This window comes from Hyla sarda, chromosome 6, assembly GCF_029499605.1.
Source record: "Hyla sarda isolate aHylSar1 chromosome 6, aHylSar1.hap1, whole genome shotgun sequence".
Taxonomy (NCBI): domain Eukaryota; kingdom Metazoa; phylum Chordata; class Amphibia; order Anura; family Hylidae; genus Hyla; species Hyla sarda.
Window position 1 is genome coordinate 81,809,927 of NC_079194.1, and position 23,484 is coordinate 81,833,410.

General features: G+C 43.0%; 1 protein-coding gene across 9 annotated transcripts in view; it reads right to left on the minus strand.

The window, feature by feature from the left end:
• Positions 1 to 5,933: 5,933 nt before the first annotated feature.
• PTPDC1 (protein tyrosine phosphatase domain containing 1) overlaps positions 5,934 to 23,484 on the minus strand; it is a 155,923-nt gene continuing 138,372 nt past the window's right edge. For all 9 annotated transcript variants that reach the window (XM_056524298.1, XM_056524297.1, XM_056524294.1 and 6 more), the window contains 5 exons: positions 21,968 to 22,105; positions 15,590 to 16,818; positions 14,681 to 14,866; positions 12,683 to 12,793; positions 5,934 to 6,863 (listed from right to left, as the gene is read on the minus strand). In XM_056524298.1, coding sequence (XP_056380273.1) covers positions 6,777 to 6,863; positions 12,683 to 12,793; positions 14,681 to 14,866; positions 15,590 to 16,818; positions 21,968 to 22,105 — 1,751 coding nt within the window. In that variant the 3' untranslated portion in view covers positions 5,934 to 6,776. The remainder of the gene's footprint in view (positions 6,864 to 12,682; positions 12,794 to 14,680; positions 14,867 to 15,589; positions 16,819 to 21,967; positions 22,106 to 23,484) is intronic.

Here is a 23,484-nt window from a genome sequence, read left to right on the forward strand (position 1 = left end):
GGTGGATGATGGGGGTGCTACTGCTGGTGGGGATGTTGCTGGTGGATGACGAGGGGCGCATGAGGGGGGCATTATATGTGAGGGGCGCATGATGGGGGCATTATATGCGAGGGGCGCATGCGGCCCAGTTTCACCCAGCCACTACCTCCAGTGGCCCCCAGATAATTTTAGTTTGTGACCCCCGCTTCAACGTGTAGTGCAGGAACCTTCAGGCAATAAAACACTTTGGTCTAGTCAATACATAAGCTTCAAGTCACATCAATTAGTTTTTTTGGTGAATACTGACTGTAAAGTGCGATGTTATTCTACTGCAGTATTACAATAGAAAGTCATCTATCTGTTAAAATGTATCAACCAAATATTTCACCAGTAGTGTTAAAAGGGGGATCTCTAAAAACATCAAAGACAGACAGGGGTCCCGAGATCAGGAGTCTTCTCTATGAACTAGAGCTGAGGCCACTAACAAACAGAAGGGACCCACCCTGTATTACATGGTCAGCGATGATTTATCCTATTGGTCATCATGTAACACATTACCTCTGCACCAAAATGTATGCTTGCCCCCGAGTTAAATGTGATTGGTGAAGCCAATTTCATAAGACAACCCATTTAGGGTAGGTTCACACGTACACAGATTTGATGCACAGGATTTTCTGCCGCAGACTGAGCACAACTTCTAATCTGCAGTTACAAATCCTGCGCATCAAATCTGCACAGGATCCTGTACGTGTGAACGTACCCTTAAGCTGTAGAAATATTCTACAATATATCTAAAAATATTTCTATGTCTAGTTATAATCATACAGGTAATGTTAAGGTTAAGGATTTATATGTGACTTTGCATCATATCCATATCTACTCAGTTCACAAAATTGTGAAAAAAATCTAAAAAAAATTGACATTCAAAATGAACAAACTAACCCAGTGAATTCTAACATAAATATATAAATATTACAAACATAAATGACAAAATACCTGTGCTAGGTTTTCCTCCACCAAATCCCTGTCCTGATATAAACATGTATAGCTATAAATATCTATCCAAAAGTCTTGCTAGTGCTATTCCCATCTTAGACATGTATGATATATCCACAAGAGATGTCATAAATGTCTGACTGGTGAAGTCCCAGAGTCTTGCTCGGCTGTATCCATAAGGCCATGTTTGCATACTGTTCATTTAAAAAAAAAAAAAAATGTCCACAAATAGTTTTATGACTCAAAAAACCTCAAAAAATGCAAGTTTTTTTTTTTTTTTTTTTTTACCACTGAATTCACATAATATCATGTGTAGTTTAATTTTACATCAAGTAAAATTATGTTCAAGGGATTTCTTTTGGGCTGTTTTAGTTTAAAGAATTTTATTTTAACATTTTGTAGTTCAAAATAAGTCTGTGTGCACACATAGCCCAACTTCCACTGACTCTAATAAAGATCCATGCACATGTACAGAAACCTCTCTATGTAGTCTTCGGCTGGATAAGGACTCTTTATGTACCGTATTTTTCGCTGTATAAGACGCACTTTTTCCTCCCCAAAACTGGGGGGGGGGGGAGTTGGTGCTTCTTATACGGCAAATACACATTAAAACCCTGTCCTATCGCGGTGGTCCCTGCGGCCATCAACATCCGGAACCCGCGGCTAATACAGGACATCACAGATCGCGGTGATGCCCTGTATTAACCATTCAGATGCGGCGATCAAAGCTGACCGCCGCGTCTGAAGCGAAAGTGACACTAACCCGGCTGCTCCGTCGGGCTGTTCAGGACCGCCGCGGTGAAATCGCGGCATCCCGAACCGCTTACAGGACACCGGGAGGGACCTTACCTGCCTCCTCGGTGTCTGCTCCGTGCCGGGATCCCCTGCATGGCCGGCGCTCTCCTTCGTCGTCATCACCACGTCGTCGCGCACGCCATCCCATCATCCAATAGGAGCGGCGTGCGTAGCGACGTGATGGCGGCGACGGAGAGCGAGGATACTGGGCAGCAGAGCGACGGGGACACCCCAGGGACGCGGCGACAGCGATGGAGCAGCGGTGATGAGCAGGGCAGCGGTGATGAGCGGTGACGGGTCTGGAGCGGCGGGGACACGTGAGTATTACCTCCGATACCAGTGGTCTTCAATCTGCGGACCTCCAGATGTTTCAAAACTACAACTCCCGGCATGCCCGGACAGCCAACGGCTGTCCGGGCATGCTGGGAGTTGTAGTTTTGAAACATCTGGAGGTCTGCAGGTTGAAGATCACTGTCCTATACTTTACATTGTATTTGGTTCAGAATCTTTTTATTCTAGATTTTAATCCTATAAAATTGGGTGCGTCTTATATGCCAGAGCGTCTTAGATGGCAAAAAATACGGTAAACAAAGAGCATGGATAGGCCATAAATGTCTAAGATGGGAAACCCCATTTTGCTGATGGACAGGACTAAGCTGACCACATACACACACACACGATACAATACATAGTGGAATAAGTTAAAGGAAAAACAAAGTAAACAGTTTTTAGTCCGAAAATTATAGTTACATATATAAGGCCTGAATCAGTCCATTTTTAAGAGTCCCCTTTATTTTTTTTTTTTTTTAAGAAATAGACCCTTTGCCTTAACCTCTGTTATTTATCAAGTAGCTATCTTCAAAGAGGACCTGTGACCCCATCCATAAATGTCACCCATACTTATAGTTGAAGGTCTAGTCGACAGCAGTGAAATCTAATGGATGATGGGGGAGCAATGGAGATGAATAAATAAATGCAAAAAAGGGCTTGAATCTGTGGAGTAGCAGCTCCACATCAAATATCACAGCTGACATTTTTGGAAGAGGTCATGGTCCTTCTTTAAATTAGAGGCAAAGTGGTTGATGCTGATGAGTGCCTTAAAGTTTTACTGTCATTGTTGGAGTTATGATCGGATGGTGTCTCAGTACCAATATCTAGATAGCCAGAAGAAGTTGACTGTTCACTTCTCTCCACAGCTCAGCACTAAATCTGAATAATTGCAGATGACGGCCTTACTGTAAGTCTATGGAGCCTGTCAGTGAGTCAGATCGAGGGGCAAGCCAGGGAAAGAGGTGTTCATAACCGAGCGCTTCTCCTAGTTATATCTAGTGATCAGAGGGGGTCTCAGCACTGAGATCCCAACTGATCAAAAGTTTTGACATACAATGCATTTGGAAAGTCTTTAGACCCTTTCACATTTTATTACATTTTCAAGCTTTCTCCTTCATTCAGAACTCAAAAGCCCTTGATGACAAAGTGAAAACAGAGTATTAGAAATCTTTGCTAACTTAGTGAAAAGAAAATATTGCATTGGCATGGCATTCACACCCTTTAAAGCCCATTTGGCAGTGATTACAGCCTCCAGTCTTCTTGGGTATGATACCACAAGGTTTACACGCCTGGCTTTGAGGATGTTCTGCCATTCTTCTCTGCAGATCCTCTCAAGCTCTGTCAGGTTGAATGGGAATCATTTGTGGAAGACATTTTAAAGTCTCTCCAGAGATGTTCGATTGGGTTCACGTCAGGACTCTGGCTGCTCCTGTGTTGGCTTGGCTGCGTGCTTAGAGTCATTGGGGGAGATTTATCAAAACCTGTGCCTCTTTAGAGGCCTGTGGAAAATGAAAGAAGCAATCTGATTGGTTGCTATGGGCAACTGCACCACTCTTCCTCTGCACAGGTTTTGATGAATCTCCCCCATTGTCTTGCTGGAAGGTCAACCTTCGGTCCAGAACACTCTAAGATTTTATTAAATATGCATCATTTGAACAACTCTGAATAGATCAATAGTACAAAGTGAATACAAGAAACTTTGTAGTATATCTTATTATACAAAAATACGTCCTCTCCTGTTATCAAATTCCCCTTCCTGCTGTTAGAATCATCTCTGAAATTCATCTCAACTTTGTCCTGTGTCTGAAAGACAAAGCAATACAAGTCTATTTGGAGGGGGGTAGCTCCGCCCACCAGTTTTGGAAGAATTGTGAATCAGAGATGAAACCTGCAAAATATGCTGAAAAATACCACATACAATGCTTTAAGAATATCTATGTACTTTGCCCCATTCAGGTTTTCCTACATCTTACCAGTCTCCCTGGCCCTGCTGAAATACACCCCCACAGCATGATGCTGCCACCACCATGCGTCACTGTAAGGATGGTATTGAGCAGTGCCTGGTTTCCCCCAGACATGGTGCTTAGAGTTAAGGCTAAAAAAATCAATATTGGCTTCATCAGACCAGAGAATCTTGTTTCTCACAGTCTGAGAGTTCTTTTGTTGCTTTTTATTTTTGCCAAATCCAGACAGGCTTTCATGTGTCTTTTACTGAAGAGAGGCTTGTTTCTGGCAACTCTGCTATAAGAACATATTTGTGGAGGTCTAGGTTACATAGTTACATAGTTAGTATGGTCGAAAAAAGACATACGTCCATCAAGTTCAACCAAGGAATTGAATGGAAGGGGTATGGTTGGATAAAGGGGAAGGGATGTGATTATATTTCTGCATAAGCATTAATGTTATTTTGTTCTAAGAATGTATCTAACCCTGTTTTAAAGCTTTCAACTGTTTCTGCTGTGACCAGTTCCTGAGGTAGACTGTTCCATAAATTCACAGTTCTTTTGGTAAAGAAGGCGTGTCGCCCCTTGCGACTAAGCCTTTTCTTTTCCAGACGGAGGGAGTGCCCCCTCATCATTTGAGGGGGTTTAACCTGGAACAGTTTTTCCCCATATTTTTTGTATGTACCATTTATATACTTATATACATTGATCATATCCCCCCCCCCCCCCCCCCTTAAACGTCTCTTCTCAAGACTAAACAACTGTGATTCTTTTAATCTTTCCTCATAGATAAGATGTTCTTTTTATGAACTGGTGACCAAAACTGAACAGCATATTCCAGGTGAGGCCATACCAATGCTTTATAAAGGGGTAGTATTATGTCCCATGCCTCTTCTGATACATGACAATATCCTGTGGGCCTTAGAAGGCTGACTGACACTGCATGCTATTCTGTAGTCTATGATCTACAAGTGATGCTCGACATCCTGAAAGTTTCTCCCATCCACACACTGGATCTTTAGAGCTCAGCCAGAGTGACCATTGGGTTCTTGGTCACCCCTCTTCCTTAGGCCTTTTCCCCCTAATTACTTAGTGTGGTGGGATGGCCAGTTCTTGCAAGAGTACTGGTTATTCCAGACTTCATACCATTTCAGAATTATAGAGATCACAGTGCTTTTGGGAACATTCAGTATAAACAATTTTTTGTAACCTTCTCCAGACCTGAGCCTTCACACAATCCTGTCTCTGAGCTCTACACAGTTTTTTTCCCCTCATGGCTTGTCTTTTGCTCTGATATATTGTCAGCTGTGAGACCTTATACAGACAGGGCAGTGTCTTTCCAAATTCTGTCCAATCATCTGAATTGACCACAAGTGACTCCAATCAAGGTGTAGAAACATCTCAGAGATGATCAAGAGGAATGGGAGGAGCCAGAGCTAAATTTAAAAGTGTCACAGAAAAGGATGTAAGCACAATTTTAGTTTTTCCTTTTTAATAAATTTGAAAAAAAATTACAAAATTCTGTTTTCACACTCTCATTATGGGATACTGAGTGCAAATTGATGGGGGTAAACTTGAATTTTTTGTATTTCAGCATATGGCATAACATATCAAAATGTGAAAAAAGTAAATGAGTCTAAAGATTTTCCAAATGCATTGTATCTTTGTGACGTGTCCAAATTTTTTTTATACGACAGTTAGGCTTTGAAGGGGTACTCTGGTGCCCCAGTGTTCGGAACATTTTGTTCCGAATGCTTGGAGCCGGCGGCACGGTCATGCCCCCTTGTGACGTCATACCACGCCCCTTCAATGCGAGTCTATGGGAGGGGGCATGGCAGTCGCAATGCCCCCTCCCATAGACTTGCATTGAGGGGGGCGTGATGTGACATCACGAGGGAGCATGACTGTGCCGCCATGACCCCCGACACCCGCACCCAGTGTTCTAAACAACCGCCGTGTGCTGCACAGGGTTATCGGGGGTCCCAACTGCGGGACTCTCACGATCAGACATCTTATCCCCTATCCTTTGGATAGGGAATAAGATGTCTATGGGCGGAGTACCCTTTTTAAACCTAACATCCTCTAGATATTTCCCTATGAAGACTTAATCAAAACATATGGAGGAAACTGTTCAGATACTTTATACTTCCCAAGTGATCTCAATGGTATGTGCATTACTCTTCGCATACAGTATGTTTTGGAGTTCAACTTCCTCAATGAACAGTTTAGGGGCAATTTAGGCATCTTATTACAAGCGATCTATCTATTGACAGATGCTCTCTAGGCATTATACCCGAAACGTTCATAAATGTATGGCTCTATATATATATACTAAAGCAGGTCCACCCTAATATTGTCTGGCCTGCTGTATCCAATTCTTCATATTATATTTCACAGTGCGTCCTAAGGGCACCTTCTGCACCTTCATTCTAGCAGTATGCCCAATAACATAATAAATACAACGGATACATTTCAAACAACTAGTTACAAAAAATAAACTGGCCCACAGACACATAAAGGTGCCGCAAAACACAGTAAACTGAGCTTATAAGAAACAAATAGTAAGATAAAATAGCTAACATGACAAGAAGTCCCCTAGAGTTTTCTACATTCTCTGTAGTCTGAGCCCTTTACGTAGCCAACATGTAAACACAAACCTTACAATTAAAAAGTGCACAGAAGCTTTAACATAGCAAGGCCAAGCTTGTGCACCGGACAGCTGCCCTGGATGTTTTATTTCCGGATGTCCGTCAAGGCATGTTTAAAGATTGGTTTCAAAGTATTATAAATCAGAGAACGGTTTTCTGAATCTTGACTGATCTGCAAAAAGCAAAAGATCTTAAAGTTAAACATACTGGTAATACAAAGTAGTAACAATCTCTATCAGAAAGTCTAAATATGTCATATATCTATCTGCTTTACTTTTGGCTGTATGCTATACAATTTTTTTTTCCTGAAATGTTAAAGGGGTTCTCCAGTGCAAAACTTAATTTTTTTTTTTTTTAAATCAACTGGTGCCAGAAAGTTAAACAGATTTGTAAATTACTTCTATTAAAAAATCTTAATCCTTCCAGTACTTTTTAGGGGCTATATACTACAGAGCAAATGCTTTTCTTTTTAGATTTCTCTGATGTCATAACCACAGTGCTCTCTGCTGACCTCTGCTGTCCATTTTAGGAACTGTCCAGAGCAGCATATGTTTGCTATGGGGATTTTCTCCTACTCTGGACAGTGCCTAAAATGGACAGCAAAGGTCAGCAGAGAGCACTGTGGTCATGACATCAGAGAAATCTAAAAAGATAAGCATTTCCTCTGTAGTATATAGCCCCTAAAAAGTACTGGAAGGATTAAGATTTTTTAATAGAAGTAATTTACAAATCTGTATAACTTTCTGGCACCAGTTGATTTAAAAAAAAAAAATAAAAGTTTTCCACGGGAGTACCCCTTTAAATATGTAAATAGATTAGTAATTCCAAGGTAATGGCAGCAGACACAGTTTGACACTTCTGTTTTATTTATGTACAAAGATATTGGCATTTTCTATTCAGCTGTCTTTGTGAACAATGAATGCCCTGGTCCAGTCTGTGCTGATCAACCAGGAGGTTGGCCCACATGGATCAAATATTGATGGCCTATCCTAGGCTGAACACTAGTGTAGACGAGTACTCCAGCTCCACAAGACTATTTAAAAGTTCAATTCTTTATTTTGGTTCGTTTAAAACATCATGTACACAAAAATAGTGCTCAAGTGAGGTTAAAAAAGACTGACAGTAACTCCAACGCGTTTCAAACCATAAGGTTTTAAAGGGGTACTCCGCCCCTAGACATCTTATATCCTATCTTATCCCCTGTCTGATCGTGGGGGTCCCGCCACTGGGGAACCCCGCAATCTCGGCTGCGGCACCCCAGGGTGCACATAGCGAACCTCACTCCATGCTGGATGACTGGTGATGCGGTGCGGAGGCTCGTGATGTCACAGTCACGCCCCTCACTCGTGGTATCACGCCCATGGCCCCTCAATGCAAGTCTATGGGAGGGGGCGTGGTCGTGACATCACAAGCCTCTGGCGCTGCACCCGACGATCTACTCAAACGCCGGGTGCAGCAGGGAGATCGCGGGAGTCCCACCGTTGGGGATCAGACATCTTATCCTCTATCCTTTGGATAGGGGATAAGATGTGTAGGGGCAGAGTACCTCTTTAACCTCCTGTGCTTCCTGTAATTAACTGAATTCCATGAACTCTACTAAGTGGTGAGCTGGTGCAATTTTGTTTTGTTTTGTATATTAAGACTATCCTAGGATACCCTGGTCCCCACATTGGAGGAGATTTATCAAAACATGTGGAGAGAAAAGGTTGACCAGTTGCCCATAGCAACCAGATTCCTTCTTTCATTTTTCAGAGGCCTTTTAAAAAAAAAAATAAAATAAGAAGCAAGCTGATTGGTTGCTATGGGCAACTGGTCAACTTTTCCTCAGCAGAGGAAGTCTCTTATGCCGAAAGGCGTCCTTGCACTACACTATGGCATAATAAATCTTCACTGTGCATTACTGATATTTACTAGGTGAGATATTGTTTGGCGTTATCCAGCTCCATAGAGTTATTCCTTTACACTGTTCCTTGCAGCCTATATAATTGCCCTTTGCCTTGGGTCTCGGAAACAACTCTAAACACAATGGATGTAGAGCAGAAGTAGCCTTCAGGACGGCATCATTTTCATGCTGACCAACGTTTCTCAGGACACATTTAGCTTTTGCTAACTCTGCAGCTCCTGACAGACATGTCCCAGCACATTCTTGCTTAAAGCGAATGTCTCTTCCTGTATCCAAGAGAGTCCAAGTATTTCATCAGAACAACATGTCAAGACCTGACAAAGGCACAGCATGAAGCTCATACCCACCAAAGCAAACTCTATACCAGCTACCCAACCACTCCCGACTGTATAGCATATATATGAAAATAAAGTACACTGCTCAAAAAAATAAAGTTAACACTTAAACAACACAATGTAACTCCAAGTCAATCACACTTCTGTGAAATAACACTGTCCACTCAGGAAGCAACACTGATTGACAATCAATTTCACATGCTGTTGTGCAAATGGAACAGACAACAGGTGGAAATTATAGGCAATTAGCAAGACACCCCCAATAAAGGAGTGGTTCTGCAGGTGGTGACCACAGACCACTACAGTTCCTATGCTTTCTGGCTAATGTTTTGGTCACTTTTGAATGCTGGCAGTGCTTTCACTCTAGTGATAGCATGAGACGGAGTCTACAACCCACACAAGTGGCTCAGGTAGTGCAGCTCATCCAGGATGTCACATCAATGCGAGCTCTGGCAAGAAGGTTTGCTGTGTCTGTCAGCATAGTGTCCAGAGCATGGAGGCAAAACCAGGAGACCGGCCAGTACTTCAGGAGACATGGAGGAGGCTGTAGGAGGCCAAAAACCCAGCAGCAGGACCGCTACCTCTGCCTTTGTGCAAGGAGCACTTCCAGAGCCCTGCAAAATTACCTCTAGCAGGCCACAAATGTGATGGGGCCACTCAAACGGTCAGAAACAGACTCCATGAGGGTGGTATGAGCGCCCGACGTCCACAGGTGGGGGTTGTGCTTACTGCCCAACACCGTGCAGGACGTTTGGCATTTGCCAGAGAACACCAAGATTAGCAAATTCGCCACTGGCGCCCTGTGCTCTTCACAGATGAAAGCAGGTTCACATTGAGCACGTGGCAGAGTCTGGAGACGCCGTGGAGAATGTTCTGCTGCCTGCAACATGCTTCAGCATGACCGATTTGGCGGTGGGTCAGTAATGGTGTGGTGTGGCATTTCTTTGGGGGGGCCGCCCAGCCCTGCATATGCTTGCCAGAGGTAGCCTGACTGCCATTAGGTTATCGAGATGAGATCCTCAGACCCCTTGTGAGACCATATGCTGGTGCGGTTGGCCCTGGGTTCCTCCTAATGCAAGACAATGCTAGACCTCATGTGGCTGGAGTGTGTCAGCAGTTCCTGCAAGAAGAAGGCATTGATGCTATGGACTGGCCCACCCGTTCCGCAGATCTGAATCAGATTGAGAACATCTGGGACATCATGTCTCGCTCCATCCACCAACGCCACATTGCACCACAGACTGTCCAGGAGTTGGCGGATGCTTTAGTTCAGGTCTGGGAGGACATCCCTCAGGAGACCATCCGCCACCTCACCAGGAGCATCTCTAGGCGTTGTAGGGAGGTCATACGGGCACGTGGAGGCCACACAAACTACTGAGCCTCATTTTGACTTGTTTTAAGGACATTACATCAAAGTTGGATCAGCCTGTAGTGTGGTTTTCCACTTTGATTTTGAGTGTGACTTCATATCCAGACCTCCATGGGTTGATAAATTTGATTTCCATTGATAATTTTTGTGTGATTTTGTTGTCAGCACATTCAACTATGTAAAGACGAAAGTATTTCATAAGATTAGTTCATTCATTCAGATCTAGGATGTGTTACCTTACTGTTTCCTTTATTTTTTGAGCAGTGTATAAACTTGTATAATATAGCTCTGTCTAATATCACCATACTAGTCATAGTTATAATATGCCAACGGACTCTCTGAGTCCAGGTGTAACTGCGACCTCTGCACCCTCTACAGATACGCCAGGGAGATCTGACCTAAACAGGGCTCAATGATAACTACATAATTGCTTCAGTAACTACAAACATATGGAAGAATTTAGCTTTTTTGTACTTTGCATCTTCATGGTCCTGACTCTTCACTGTCAACAGTATTTGTGCTCACTAATTATTTTCTATGCTGCCCCGGACTCTCTATGTGGCCTCAGGCCAGAGCTATATAACACAACCGTGACCTGTCCAACATTGTACTCCAGATGAGTGCCAGGTCCACCTTGTGTGTGGTCTGTTCTTGGCATACCCCTTCCACCATAAAATGTAACTTGAATAATTCTAACTTTGTACAAATTCTGGCCTAAACATGGTGTTGCATAAAATACTCGGCCGCAAGGAAATACCAACCAATACCAAAATATACTATATAAAAGGGGTTTATTGTCTAAAACAGAAAAAGCTAGCTACGGCTATTTTAATTTCACACTTTGCAAAAAATTTTTATGTTTGTTCACCTTGCATGTATGTTGTTTTTTGTTGCAATGCTTAAAGCGCAACTGTCATGAGTTTTAACCCCCATAAACCAGTCCCAGCTTGACAAAGTTGTTCGAAATAACAGTAAATCATACCTTTTGCTGCTTTCTAGCAGCTTTAATGATGCTAAAAAATGCTTTTAACGATAGACAGCAACAGCCGGATAAGCGTGGCTATGCCCGCAGCTGCCACGCCTATCCCCTGTATGTCAGTGCTGGGGACGCTGTGTGATTGGTCCACAGGTCCCAGTATTGAGAGCCCTTATTACTGTATTGTACTGTAGAAGAATAAACGGCGCCCGTTCATCTATGCACTCCGGTGATGCGGGCAGCCAGCACTTACAGCAAGCACTAGCTCTCTTTCTGCTAGTACTTGCTACCTATAGCCCAGTGCGCGGCGTAATGCGTCATATCCGACTGTTGCTGACTATCGTTAAAAGCATTTTTTTGCATCATTAAAGCTGCTAGAAAGCAGCAAAAGGTATGATTTAACTGATATTTCTAACAACTTTGTCAAGCTGGGACTGGTTTATGGGGGTTAAAACTCATGACAGTTGCGCTTTAAAGGCTGCGGACACCTTTAAATGTCATTTGATTAGTATTGCATGAATGTCCTCTCCTGAATAGTCTTCTAAGCTGATTTATGATCAGATCAAAGGTGACCTTCGACTTGGTAATAATTTCGAGTCTGCGAATTTTACAACTTTACAGTTGCCCCTGTACATCTCCTATCCAAAAATGTTCAGAACGCCAGGATGCCGCCTGGAGAATGTGGGGGTCCCAGCAGCTAGACCCTACGCAATCAGACATCTTTAACCCTATCCTTTTGGATAGGGGATAAGATCTCCAGGGGCAGAGTACCCGTCATGAAGTTAATCACTATTGCTTCTATTCCTGCTAGTTCCCCCTCTTCATGAGATGTCCCCCGATGCTTTTATTTTATTGTATAGGTAATTTAGACACTTCTTGTGTCCCTTTTCTTCTTGCTCACTGCGGCCCGCTGGAGGGGAACACTTCTGCCCTTCCCTGTTCTATGCTGCGCTCGGACTTGGGAGCGTGCATAGAACAGGAAGAAATCACTGCCGGCTGGCTCCTTTTCATAGGGGGCGGGGGACAAGAGGCTGTGTAGAAAATAGAACAGGAGCGTTACGCAGCTCCAGCATGCCTGATTGACAGACAGGGAGCGAGAACTGTGCAGAGCCACAGATGTCCCGCTCCACCCGCACTTTGGACTCATGCCAGTCTGGCACAAGTCCGAAGCCTGTGCGGAGAGTACAGGCAGGCATGGAAGTGAGACCCCTAGTGGCCAAAAATTCAATGCAGATAAGTCAGTAAACAAGTGAGTTTTGAAACAGCACATACATTAGAAAGATTATTATTTTTACCCAAGGAACAACATATTAAAAGTTTTATTTGATGACAGGTACTCTTTAATCCACAGTAGATCTAGTGTGTGTGACTGTAACCTAAAATCCACATGTCAATGTACAATACCTACCATAGTGAAGGCTGTGATCATTCGTGTCAGTATTGCATCCTCTATGTCAGAGGGGAGCGGCTGCAGGTTACTCACACATTGCAAAATGCACAAGATTGATTGATGCTGCCCCTAGAATTGAATAAATACCAAAGGATTACGTTTTTTTACACACAACGTTTGAGTATTTACGTGATTCACGTAGCACATCTGATACATTTTACCATGACATTCTAAAAAATGTGAAAGTTAGTGAGCACAGTTAACCCCTTAAGGACCAAGACAATTAAGCCTGTATGTCCCTCAAAGACCAATTATGTTTTTTCAAATCTAATAGAGAAGTTGTAAGTAAGTCAATATCATTTGTAGTTTTCTTATCATGCAAAAAAACATGACATTTTTTTGCAATTTTAACACTAATAGGTTGCATTTTTGGAAAGTACATAATTTTTTTATTTTAGGTTTGCAGAAACTTGCAGAAAATTTTAACACCATCGTTTTTGACAGGAATTATTACAAAGTCAATGTAAAAAAAATGTATTTGCTTTTTTTCACAAATGCATCACTTGTGAGACATATTTTTTGCACATCGCTTCTTGGAAGAAATTGATATATATTTTATTATGCTGCTCGTCCTGTGTTTGGAAATACCTTCACTTAGGCCATAATTGGTTCCTTGGCTGTGTGGCGGGACCCAGAAGGAGACGAGCGCCATTTAGCTTTCAGGGCATCATTTTAGGCCGAATGGATTATAGGCCGCACTTTATGCCTACAAATGGTTTAAACTGCCAGAACCCCCACAAGTGACCCAATTTTGGAAACAAAAGTTTGTAATGTATTCACCTAGACCAAAAGTGAGTACTTTGTAACCATTCCAGCCACACAAGAAGGACTCAAAGTCAGCGGGAAAAATTAATTTGCTTTTCCTTCACAAATGCATCATTTGCAGGACATATTTTTGATACACTGCATCTGAAAAGGGGGAAATGCACCCTATATTTTATTATGCCAACATCTCGTGTCCAGCTTAGGCCGTATTTGGATTCTTTGCCACATGGTGGGACCCAGAAGGAAAGGAACGCCATTTGGTTTTCAGGACATCATTATAAAAATTATGCCTGCAAAGGAATAGCTGGCAGAACCATACTTCACTCCTACTGTACACTGTAGCAGTCTCATTCATTTTGGTGGCCCAAACGAAGTCACCTAGTGACTTTGTTAGGGCCGCTTTCCGCTAGTATACGCTAATTTGGCGGGAAATAGCAAGGCAGACTACACTATTGTGTATGTACCGCTAAATTAGTGTATACTAGCGGGAAACGTCCCTAAGAGATCCACTAGGTCACTTTGTTCAGGCCACGGAAATGATTGGGGCTTCTACAGTATACATCAACATCAATCAGTTTCTAAGGGGAGGGTCACATGGAGCGCATCCACAGCATATTTCATGCTTCGGATGCCCCTCTGGAAGTCACAAGAGCGAGCTAACTCCTGCGGCTGGGTAGGTCAGTGTGTCCGCTAATGACTGCCGGCAGAAAATCCGCCGCTAAGAGTGGATGCACAGAGCTACCCAGCCGCAGCAGTGAGCTCACTCTTGTGACCGCTGGTGGGGCATCCGCAGCGTAAAATACTAAATATATTCAACTACGCTTTTGAGTCCTGCAAAGTAAATGTATACAGGTGGGAAATGGCCTGAATATAGTTATTATCGACTACTACACTCAGGCCAATAAAGTGAATGGGGTTACTGCTAGTACGCCCCAATGCCTAGTATCTTTTTTAACAAGATGCAGACCATAGTAATAGTGTAACCTGTTACACTATATAGTTACCGTATTTAGTTCTGCTTTTTACGATACCCATTACATTCCCAGTGCATCCATGGATTGCAATGAAACATGAGTGCATGGCATGCTAGCATCTGGCAACAAGGAAAATAACGCTTCTTGTTTATTTTATCTTCTAAGAATCCTAATTTTTGTAGGAATTCATAGTTTTTGAGCTTTTCATGACATTTACCTTTTCTAGCAGGTAGAGGGCATTCTCCGGATCGCTGCCATAACTCGCTAGTAAATTAACGCTCTCCTTCGTGATCACTGGTTCCTTCAGCTGTTCGATCCAGGACCACATTAAATTGCTTAGGACAAAAGGATTTCTCTCTGCGCAGATCCGATCCCAGGCCGCCTCTCTGGAATTTAACTCTTTCTAATGAAAAGAAGGTTAAGACCACATTAAAGGGGTGCTCCAGTGAAAAAATTAAATTCATATCAACTGGCTCCAGAAAGTGAAACAGATTTGTAAATTACTTCTATAAAGAAAATCTTAATCCTACCATTACTTATCAACTGCTGAAGTTGAGTAGCTCTTCTCTGTCTGACAACACTGCTCTCTGCTGACACCTCTGCCTGTCTCAGGAACTGTCCAAAGCAGGAAATGTTTGCTATGGGGATCTGCTCTTATTCTGGACAGTTCCTGAGATGGAGAGAGGTGTCAGCAGAGAGCACTGTTGTCAGACAGAGAAGAACTACTCAACTTCAGCAGTTGATAAGTACTGGTAGAATTAAGATTTTTTTAATAGAAGTAATTTACAAATCTGTTTAATTTTCTGGAGCCAGTTGATATACCCAAAATTTTTTCACTGGAATATCTCATTAAATCACAGTCATCCACAAATTCATTCAAAAAGTATGAAATCTGAAACGTGTGCCATATTTATCACTGTAATGTGCCAAAATCTATAGCAGTGTTTGCCAACCAGTGGGCCTTCACATGTTGCAAAACTACAACTCCCAGCATGCCCGGACAGCCAAAGGCTGTCCGGGCATACTGGGAGTTGCAGTTTTGCAGCAGCTGGAGGCGGACTGGTTGGGAAACACTGATCTATAGACATGCACATTGTACGATACACGATTTAGGAGTCATGCCTACCTGCCATGTAAAGACTTTTTCGGCTATCTCTTCTGCATCATCACAGTCCAGATTTGCCAAGGCCTTGGCGGCTAGCAAACTCCTGGCCTCCAGGTTTAACTCAGACTGCAGCACAATCTGTGGGATGACTTCTGTCGTCTCATTACTTCCAAGATAAAATGTCACTTTTGGAGATGTGGCCTCGATATCATCATCCTCATCTTCATCATCCTCCAGGACATTGCTGCTTTTTGTGACACAATTACAGTCTGGCGTGTCCTGAGAAGTAATATTTGGCGCTGAGAATTCTGAGTCTGATGTTTGGCCACATAATGGTGAGGAAAACCCTAAGGAAAAGGTGCGGCTTCTGTGTATTTCCCTGGGAAATTTCCGCCTATGAAACAGCGGAGAGTTCTCTCGAGGAGCATCAATGCTGCCCATCTTACTTTGACTCCAGAAAGAGAATGCAGAGGGCACACAGGGTTCTTTCTTCAAATTTGGCGTGGGTATGGGGTGAGCTTCCTCATGGTTTCCAGATGCAAAGCAATGCTTTAGCCTCAAATGTTCATTTAACTTATTTAAGAAAGTCATCTGTGACGGTTCTGTCCAAGGAGTCTCACCCTGTTCTAGAAGAATCTCGGCCTTCCTTAGGTCTGAGTCGCTATAACTTAACCGTTTCTTCAGATGAGATAAAGGCTGGAGACATTCTACATTCCTCCGTTTCCATAAAGGGTCAAACTCCTGTTCACTGGACAATACTGAGTCCTGAACCCCGTAGCAAGCTGCAGTGGTGACCGAATGGGTCAGGGCATCCACTGTGCCAATATCACTGCCTAATACTTTTTCGAGTTGCTCTGTGGGGAGCTGAGCCACCGTCTTTTCTATCTCAGCAGAGAGATCCGGAACATCTAGTATCTGCTCCTCTACCACCAGCCTGTTCTCAACCAAGTCTATCAATAGCTTACACACTAAGTGAATAATTTTTGGCACATATTTCAGGTGTCGTGCTTCGTATCCGTGTAGTAGGTGCTGCTGCCGAATTAAGTACTGTGATAAAGTGACTGCATGGGCTTTGGGGTTGCAACAAGAAAAGACATTATGCAGCGGGATTAAAAACTGGGTGAACTCTCGGACACATAAGAGCTGGACCCGGGTCTGAATCGCATTGTGTCTCTTTGCGCGTACAAAAAGGATTGCTTGGTCTGCAGTCATCCTGGTGGCAAATATTAGATAGCAAGCGATTAACACACCTGAAAGATAAACATAGGTTAATGCCAACTTTACATATATACAGAAAAATGAAAGATTTCACATAACAGGTTCTTCACCTAAACATGGATTTCAAAAAATCTGATTACAAATGCAGGCTGGAATGGAAGATGTCATGTCCTTCAAGGTAACCTTCATTCAGAAGGGTTAATTTGATAAAACTAGGCAGGTTTTTAAAGCACTTTTAAAACGATAGTTTAACCTGTTAAGAACCGCGAGCGTATCCATACGCCCCCGTTTTAAAGTCCTTTAGGACTGAGGGCGTATGGATACGCCCGTGGGAATTCCGGTCCCCACCGCTAGCCGGTTGGGGACCGGATCGGGATGCCTGTTGAAATCATTCAGCAGGCATCCCAGCACATCGCCGAGGGGGGTCCTGAGACCCCCCCATGTCGGTGATCGGAGAAAATCGCATGTCAATTCAGACATGCAATTTTCTCCAATTCCGGGCTGATCGGGTCGGTCTCTGATAACCTGATCACCCGGAAAATTGGGATGATCGGAGTTGTCAGTGACAGCCCCGATCATCCTAAGGGATAGGAGTGAGGTCGCAGTGCTGCGATCTCCTCCTATCCCCTGCCATTAGTCAGAACTGAGTTCTGACCAATGGCAGCGCAGGACAGGGGGGTTGCCATGGAAACCCCCCGTTCTGCCCACCCCTGGATGTCGGGCAGAACGGGGGGAGAAGATGGAGGCCTGTACTGAGGAGAAGATGCGCGGGGCCCGGCGATCATCGCAGACATCCAGCGGAGATCACGGCACAGGTAGGGAATCGACGTGGGGGGGGGGGGGGGGGGGGGAATGAAAGTGAAAGTAAAGTGATCATTACTGTGGTAACCACTAGGAAGGCCGGATTGCAACTCCCAGCATGCCCAGACAGCCAAAGGCTGTCTGGGCATGCTGGGAGTAGTAGTTTTGCCACATCTGGAGGGTCACAGTTTGGTGACCACTGTTACAGTGGTGCCCAAACGGTAGCCCTCCAGATGTTGCCAAACTACAACTCTCAGCATGCCTAGACCGCCCAGGCATGCTGGGAGTTGTAGTTCTGTAACATCTGTCCCTTCAGATTTTGCAAGTTTCATGACATTTTTGAAAATTGCTGCTCTACTTTAAAGCCCTTTAATTTTTTCAAAAAGTAAAAATATGTCCATTTTATGATGCCAACATAAAGTGGACATATTGTATTTGTGAATAAAAATAAAATTTATTTGGAATATCCATTTTCCTTACAAGTAGAGAGCTTCAAAGTTAGAAAAATCCAACATTTTCATGAAATTTTGGGATCTTTCACCAAGAAAGGATGCAAGTAACGCCAAAAATTTACCACCAAAATAAAGTAGAATATGTCACAAAAAACAATCTCAGAATCAGAAAATTCGGTAAAAGCATTTTAGAGTTATTAACGGTGGTCAGAATTGCGAAAAAGGGCTCAGTCCTTAAAGTGAAAAAGGGCTCAGTCATTAAGGGTTTAAAGCGGACCTGTCAGATCCCCCCCCCAAAAAAAAAAATGTTTATATGTTGCGCAGTACCTCATCCTGCTCATGTACATCTAATTTGTATGTGTCTACGACCTATATTTCTCTCAGAATTATCTAATTTACTTAATTGCTCAGTGAGGTTTCTGTCCATGCAGAGGCATGGGGCGTGTCCCTCTCTTCTCATCACTGTGATGACTCCTCCCCCTCCCTAACTCTGCTCTGGCTTACTGGTCTCGGGAGCGAGCCTGGCAGTCAGCCAATTACAGCACTCTGCTCTTCTGAGGGATCCTGCCGATGCGCAAGAGGCTGATCCCTGAGGTCGGTGCGCACGCTCGCACAGCACAGCAGCGCTGTACTTGTATGCAGCCCTGTCGATCACCAAAGGAGGGTCCATGATGTAGCAATGACCGCTGGACACAGCACCACCACCATCATATTGTTTTGCAATGCTTAATAACATATCAAACGTTTTTGTATCTGACAGTGCCCATGTAAAGTAGTTTTATAACTTTCATTACATATAAATTAGCTTTTTTGCACCCCAACATATGTAGAAGTTATTTTAGGTTCAATAAGGGTGCTTTCACATGGGATGGATACACCAGATTTGCGTGCAGAACATCTGAAGAATATTCCAGTATTAGCAATAAGGATGCGATTTTATCTCATTCATGCAGCGCCCAAAAAAATCTGCACAAAACCAACATAGAAATTAACCTGTGGAGCAGATGTCAATATATATTGCGGATAAAATCTGTACTTTTTTGTGGATTTTTCCCATCGATTTCAATGGGGAAGTCAAAATCTGCAAGTAATCTGCAATGAAATTGTATTGTTGTGTACTTTACCGCAAAAATGCAGCGGAAGTGTGGACATCCAACAGCAAATCTGCAATGATCCAGCACAAATACACAATTTGGTACAGATTCTGCTACTGTGAACATATGCTAAGGATTTTCCGCACACAAATCCACAGCATTTCTGTTCTATGTTATTATTTTATTATGTTTTATTATTATTATTATTATATTATTATTATTATATTTATTATTATATAATTTTATTATGTTTTATTATGTTATTTATTTTATTATTATTTTATTATGTTATTAATATTATTTGTTGGCAAGCTGCTTTAAGTAGGCGATTGCATTCTCTAGTAAGGATGCTAGCTCTGTCTAACTGAGTAAATAATAAATGATACAAAAAATATCAATAACACTGCCTGGAGTTCACTTACTGCTCCTGCACAGAGGTGTTATATATACAAAAAATTCATACGGCTGTATCCCACAGTGCCGGTAAATGGCTATTGTGCTTATAAATATATATTCGGTTAAACTGATTCCACAGTGTTTAATTCTTCTGTGTTAATTCTCAGAAGGCAACAGGGATTATGAGGTGTTTTATATTATATTATTGCTTCCAGACCAATGTTACCCAGCCAGGGTGCCTAAAGCCGTTGCAAAACTACAACTCCCAGCATGCTCGGACAGCCTTTGGCTGTCCGGGCATGCTGGGTGTTGTAGTTTTGCAACAGCTGGAGGCACCCTGGTTGGGAAACACTGTTCAAGACAGTGATGAGCTGATAAAAGTCCTCTGCTGCCCTCTGCTGGGGAAAGTGAACAGCTCCCTGGTACAAATACCCAGGGATCAAAACAACAATGTGGATAATTCACACTAAATTGGGCTATATGTCTCTACAAAATTCTGTCAATTCAATAAAAAAAAAAAAAAAAAGGTATTCCCAGATTCTGCAACATTCTATGATTTTGCATCTGCATCGTTGGACTTATACAGCTGCTCCTAACTAAGATATATGTGCACCATGGTGCAGATTTTCCACTGTGGATTTGCCTGCAGAAACGCTGCAGCATTAGCTTTTATACTTTATACTTTTATAATCCTGTGCTTTAAAGTAGGGCTGAGACTAAGGATTATTTTAATAATTGATTAGTTGGCCGAATATTGTTTTGATTAATCGACTAATCTGATAAAATAAAATAACCTTAATGGAGAAGAATATAATTTGTGAGTTAGATTAGGGAAGGAGTTAATCCCATTTGCAGCCCATTTAGTGAAGAGGGGGCCCAGCACAGAAAAACTTCCACTTTCTGCATCTTCTCTCTACAACTGGTGGGACTCACTAAACAGGCTGCCCAGGACCACAGTTGCATAGATACAAAGTGATAATCGCTAGGTGTATGTAAACTTTAGAAATTGGTTGCCCAACTAATCGAGCAACCGATTATGAAAATTGTTGACAACTATCTTTCTAATCCATTAGTTGCCGATGATTAGTTGTTTCAGCCCTAGAAATTTGCCTATTTACCTATCTTCTGTGGATTACCTAAATGTGGAGGATCCCCTACCTACCTTCAGACTTTATTATAGAGACATTTTCAAACATGTTTTCATCTGTCACTTCAATTACACCTGCTAAACTACTGACTCCGTCTAGCAGGGATTTGTGCCCCCATTCCAGGCACACTTTTGTAGTGGATTTGTTGTCTTCAGTTGATATAAAAAACATTTTATGTCCCCGGGTGTCAGAGACACTTGGCTCGGGGTCCACTATGTCCCAGTGTCATAATGCCTCTGATGTCGCTCCTCCTTTTGATTGACACACAGGGCTGGCCCCTACAGTAGCAGCCCTGTGTAGACTAATGGCACATGCGAGGCCAATCTACAGAGGATCGTTGCTGTCAGACAAACTCTGTGTGTTAATCAACAAACGGAGCGGGTGTGGTGTCAGAGGAGAGAGGCGTTGTGGCCGTAGCGCCTCTTTCCTCTAATGTCATACCCACTGCCCCTACTAATTGACAGCACAGGGCGCGTCTCACAGCAGCGGCCGTGTAGACTGCACATGGCCCATAGGCTGTGAGTCTAAGCGATTCTCAACACTTTAGACTTACCACGCATGCGCAGCAATACCCACTGATGGCACATGTGTGCCAATCTATACAGCGCCGTTGCTATCAGACAAGCTCTGTGTGTCAATCAACAGAAGAAGGGGGGGTGATGTCAGATGAGAGAGGCTCTGCGGAATAGCAGACACCCGGACACGACTCTCTGACTCTGAGACATGCCTCTCTGACACCGGGACATGCCTCTCTGACTCCGAGACACGCCTCTCTGACACCGGGACACGCCTCTCCGACTCCGGGACACGCCTCTCCGACTCCGGGACACGCCTCTCCGACTCCGGGACACGCCTCTCCGACTCCGGGACACGCCTCTCCGACTCCGGGACACGCCTCTCTGACTCCGGGACATGCCTCTCTGACTCCGGGACACGCCTCTCTGACTCCGGGACATGCCTCTCTGACTCCGGGACACGCCTCTCTGACTCCGGGACATGCCTCTCTGACTCCGGGACACGCCTCTCTGACTCCGGGACATGCCTCTCTGACTCCGGGACACGCCTCTCTGACTCTGGGACACGCCTCTCTGAATCTGGGAAACTCCTCTCTGACTCCGAGATATGCCTCTCTGACATTTAGGGGACAATGGGGACACTAATCCCTGTGTTGGCAGTTTAGCAGGTGAAATTCAAGCGATGTAATGCACTTTAATAAGCCGAGCTGCAACCCTAGGGGTAGCTGAAATGAACAGAAATCTGACCAGGTTGAAACCTATAGAGCTAGCTTACCTGTCCGCCCAAGCCCGGCATGGCAGTGAACAGCTACTTTCCCTTCTTGTAAGGCAAAAGACATAACTTTAACCATGTCAAGAATGGTTGTCAGAGAGGCGACGCCATAGTCTTTCCATCCAAAATTATAAAAATAGACTGAAAAATAAAAAAATAAATAAAAAATCATCACATGAAGACATGAGGATTATTCACACATACATAATATGCACTGGGGAGGATGTCATCTATTCCACCTCATTAGGGGAAAACGTGTTAATTACAAGAATACAAGAAGAACAGAACATCACCCAATGCAGAATAAAAGATTTTATGGAATAAAAAAATAAAAAAAATAAAAAATAAAAATCTAACACCATCCATGAAAGAAAGATGAATGAAGAGCTGTCAGTAGGACAGGGGGTAATGGATGTGACCTGATAAACATTCTGCCTTATATTCTTATTATCCCTTTATATGCTGGTTCTTTGTTTCACTGACAGCATTGTGCTATTCAGATGAAGAATGTGGATTCATTTAAAGAGGGTATAATAAAATCTTTAGGATGAGCCATCATTTAGAGAAGTGTTTCCCAACCAGAATACCCCCAGCTGTTGCAAAACTACAACTCCCAGCATGCCCGGACAGCCAAAGGCTGTTACTAATGAAAATGAAAGACTTTTGGAGTACCCCTTTAATGTATGCATAAAAGCAAAAAAAAAGAAGAAAGTCAGTAAACTGCAAAAGATTAAGAATCGGCCAGCATTAGTAGTCTCATGAAGGAGTGTCCACAAACTCATTGAAAACTTGTACATTTACATGTTAAACAAGTGACTCTTTCCAGTAGGTGATGATAACCTTATGCCAGGCATACCTATTTTTAGTCATTTTGTAGCTCTATATCTATAAAGAAAACTATTTTAATACCATACTTGAGTGTCAAAGAGGAGTGGCCCTGAGTCCACTTTGGCACAAGCCCACAACGCCTTTATCCGCTGATGCCACGCCTGCTCCTCCTGGTGATTTTGTAGGCAGAAATAAAAATGACCTTCAAACAGGCGCTCAGGCATCCAGGAAAATAGCACAACCAGGTCAGGGAAGTGAAGAGAAGATATCTTGTTTATTAAATGTTTATTTATTTATTTATTTTTTTAAATCAACTGGGGCCAGAAAGTTAAACAGATTTGTTAATTACTTCTATTAAAAAATCTTAATCCTTCCAGTACTTATTAGCTGCTGAATACTACAGAGGAAATTATTTTCTTTTTGGAACACAGAGCTCTCTGCTGACATCACGAGCACAATGCTCTCTGCTGACATCTCTGTACATTTTAGGAACTGTCCAGAGAAGCATATGTTTCCTATGGGGATTGTCTCCTACTCTGGAAAGCTCTTAAAATGGCCAGAGATGTCAGCAGAGAGCACTGTGGTCATGATGTCAGCAGAGAGCTCTGTGTTCCAAAAAGAAAATACTTTTCTCTGTAGTATTCAGCAGCTAATAAGTACTGGAAGGATTAAGATTTTTTAATAGAAGTCAT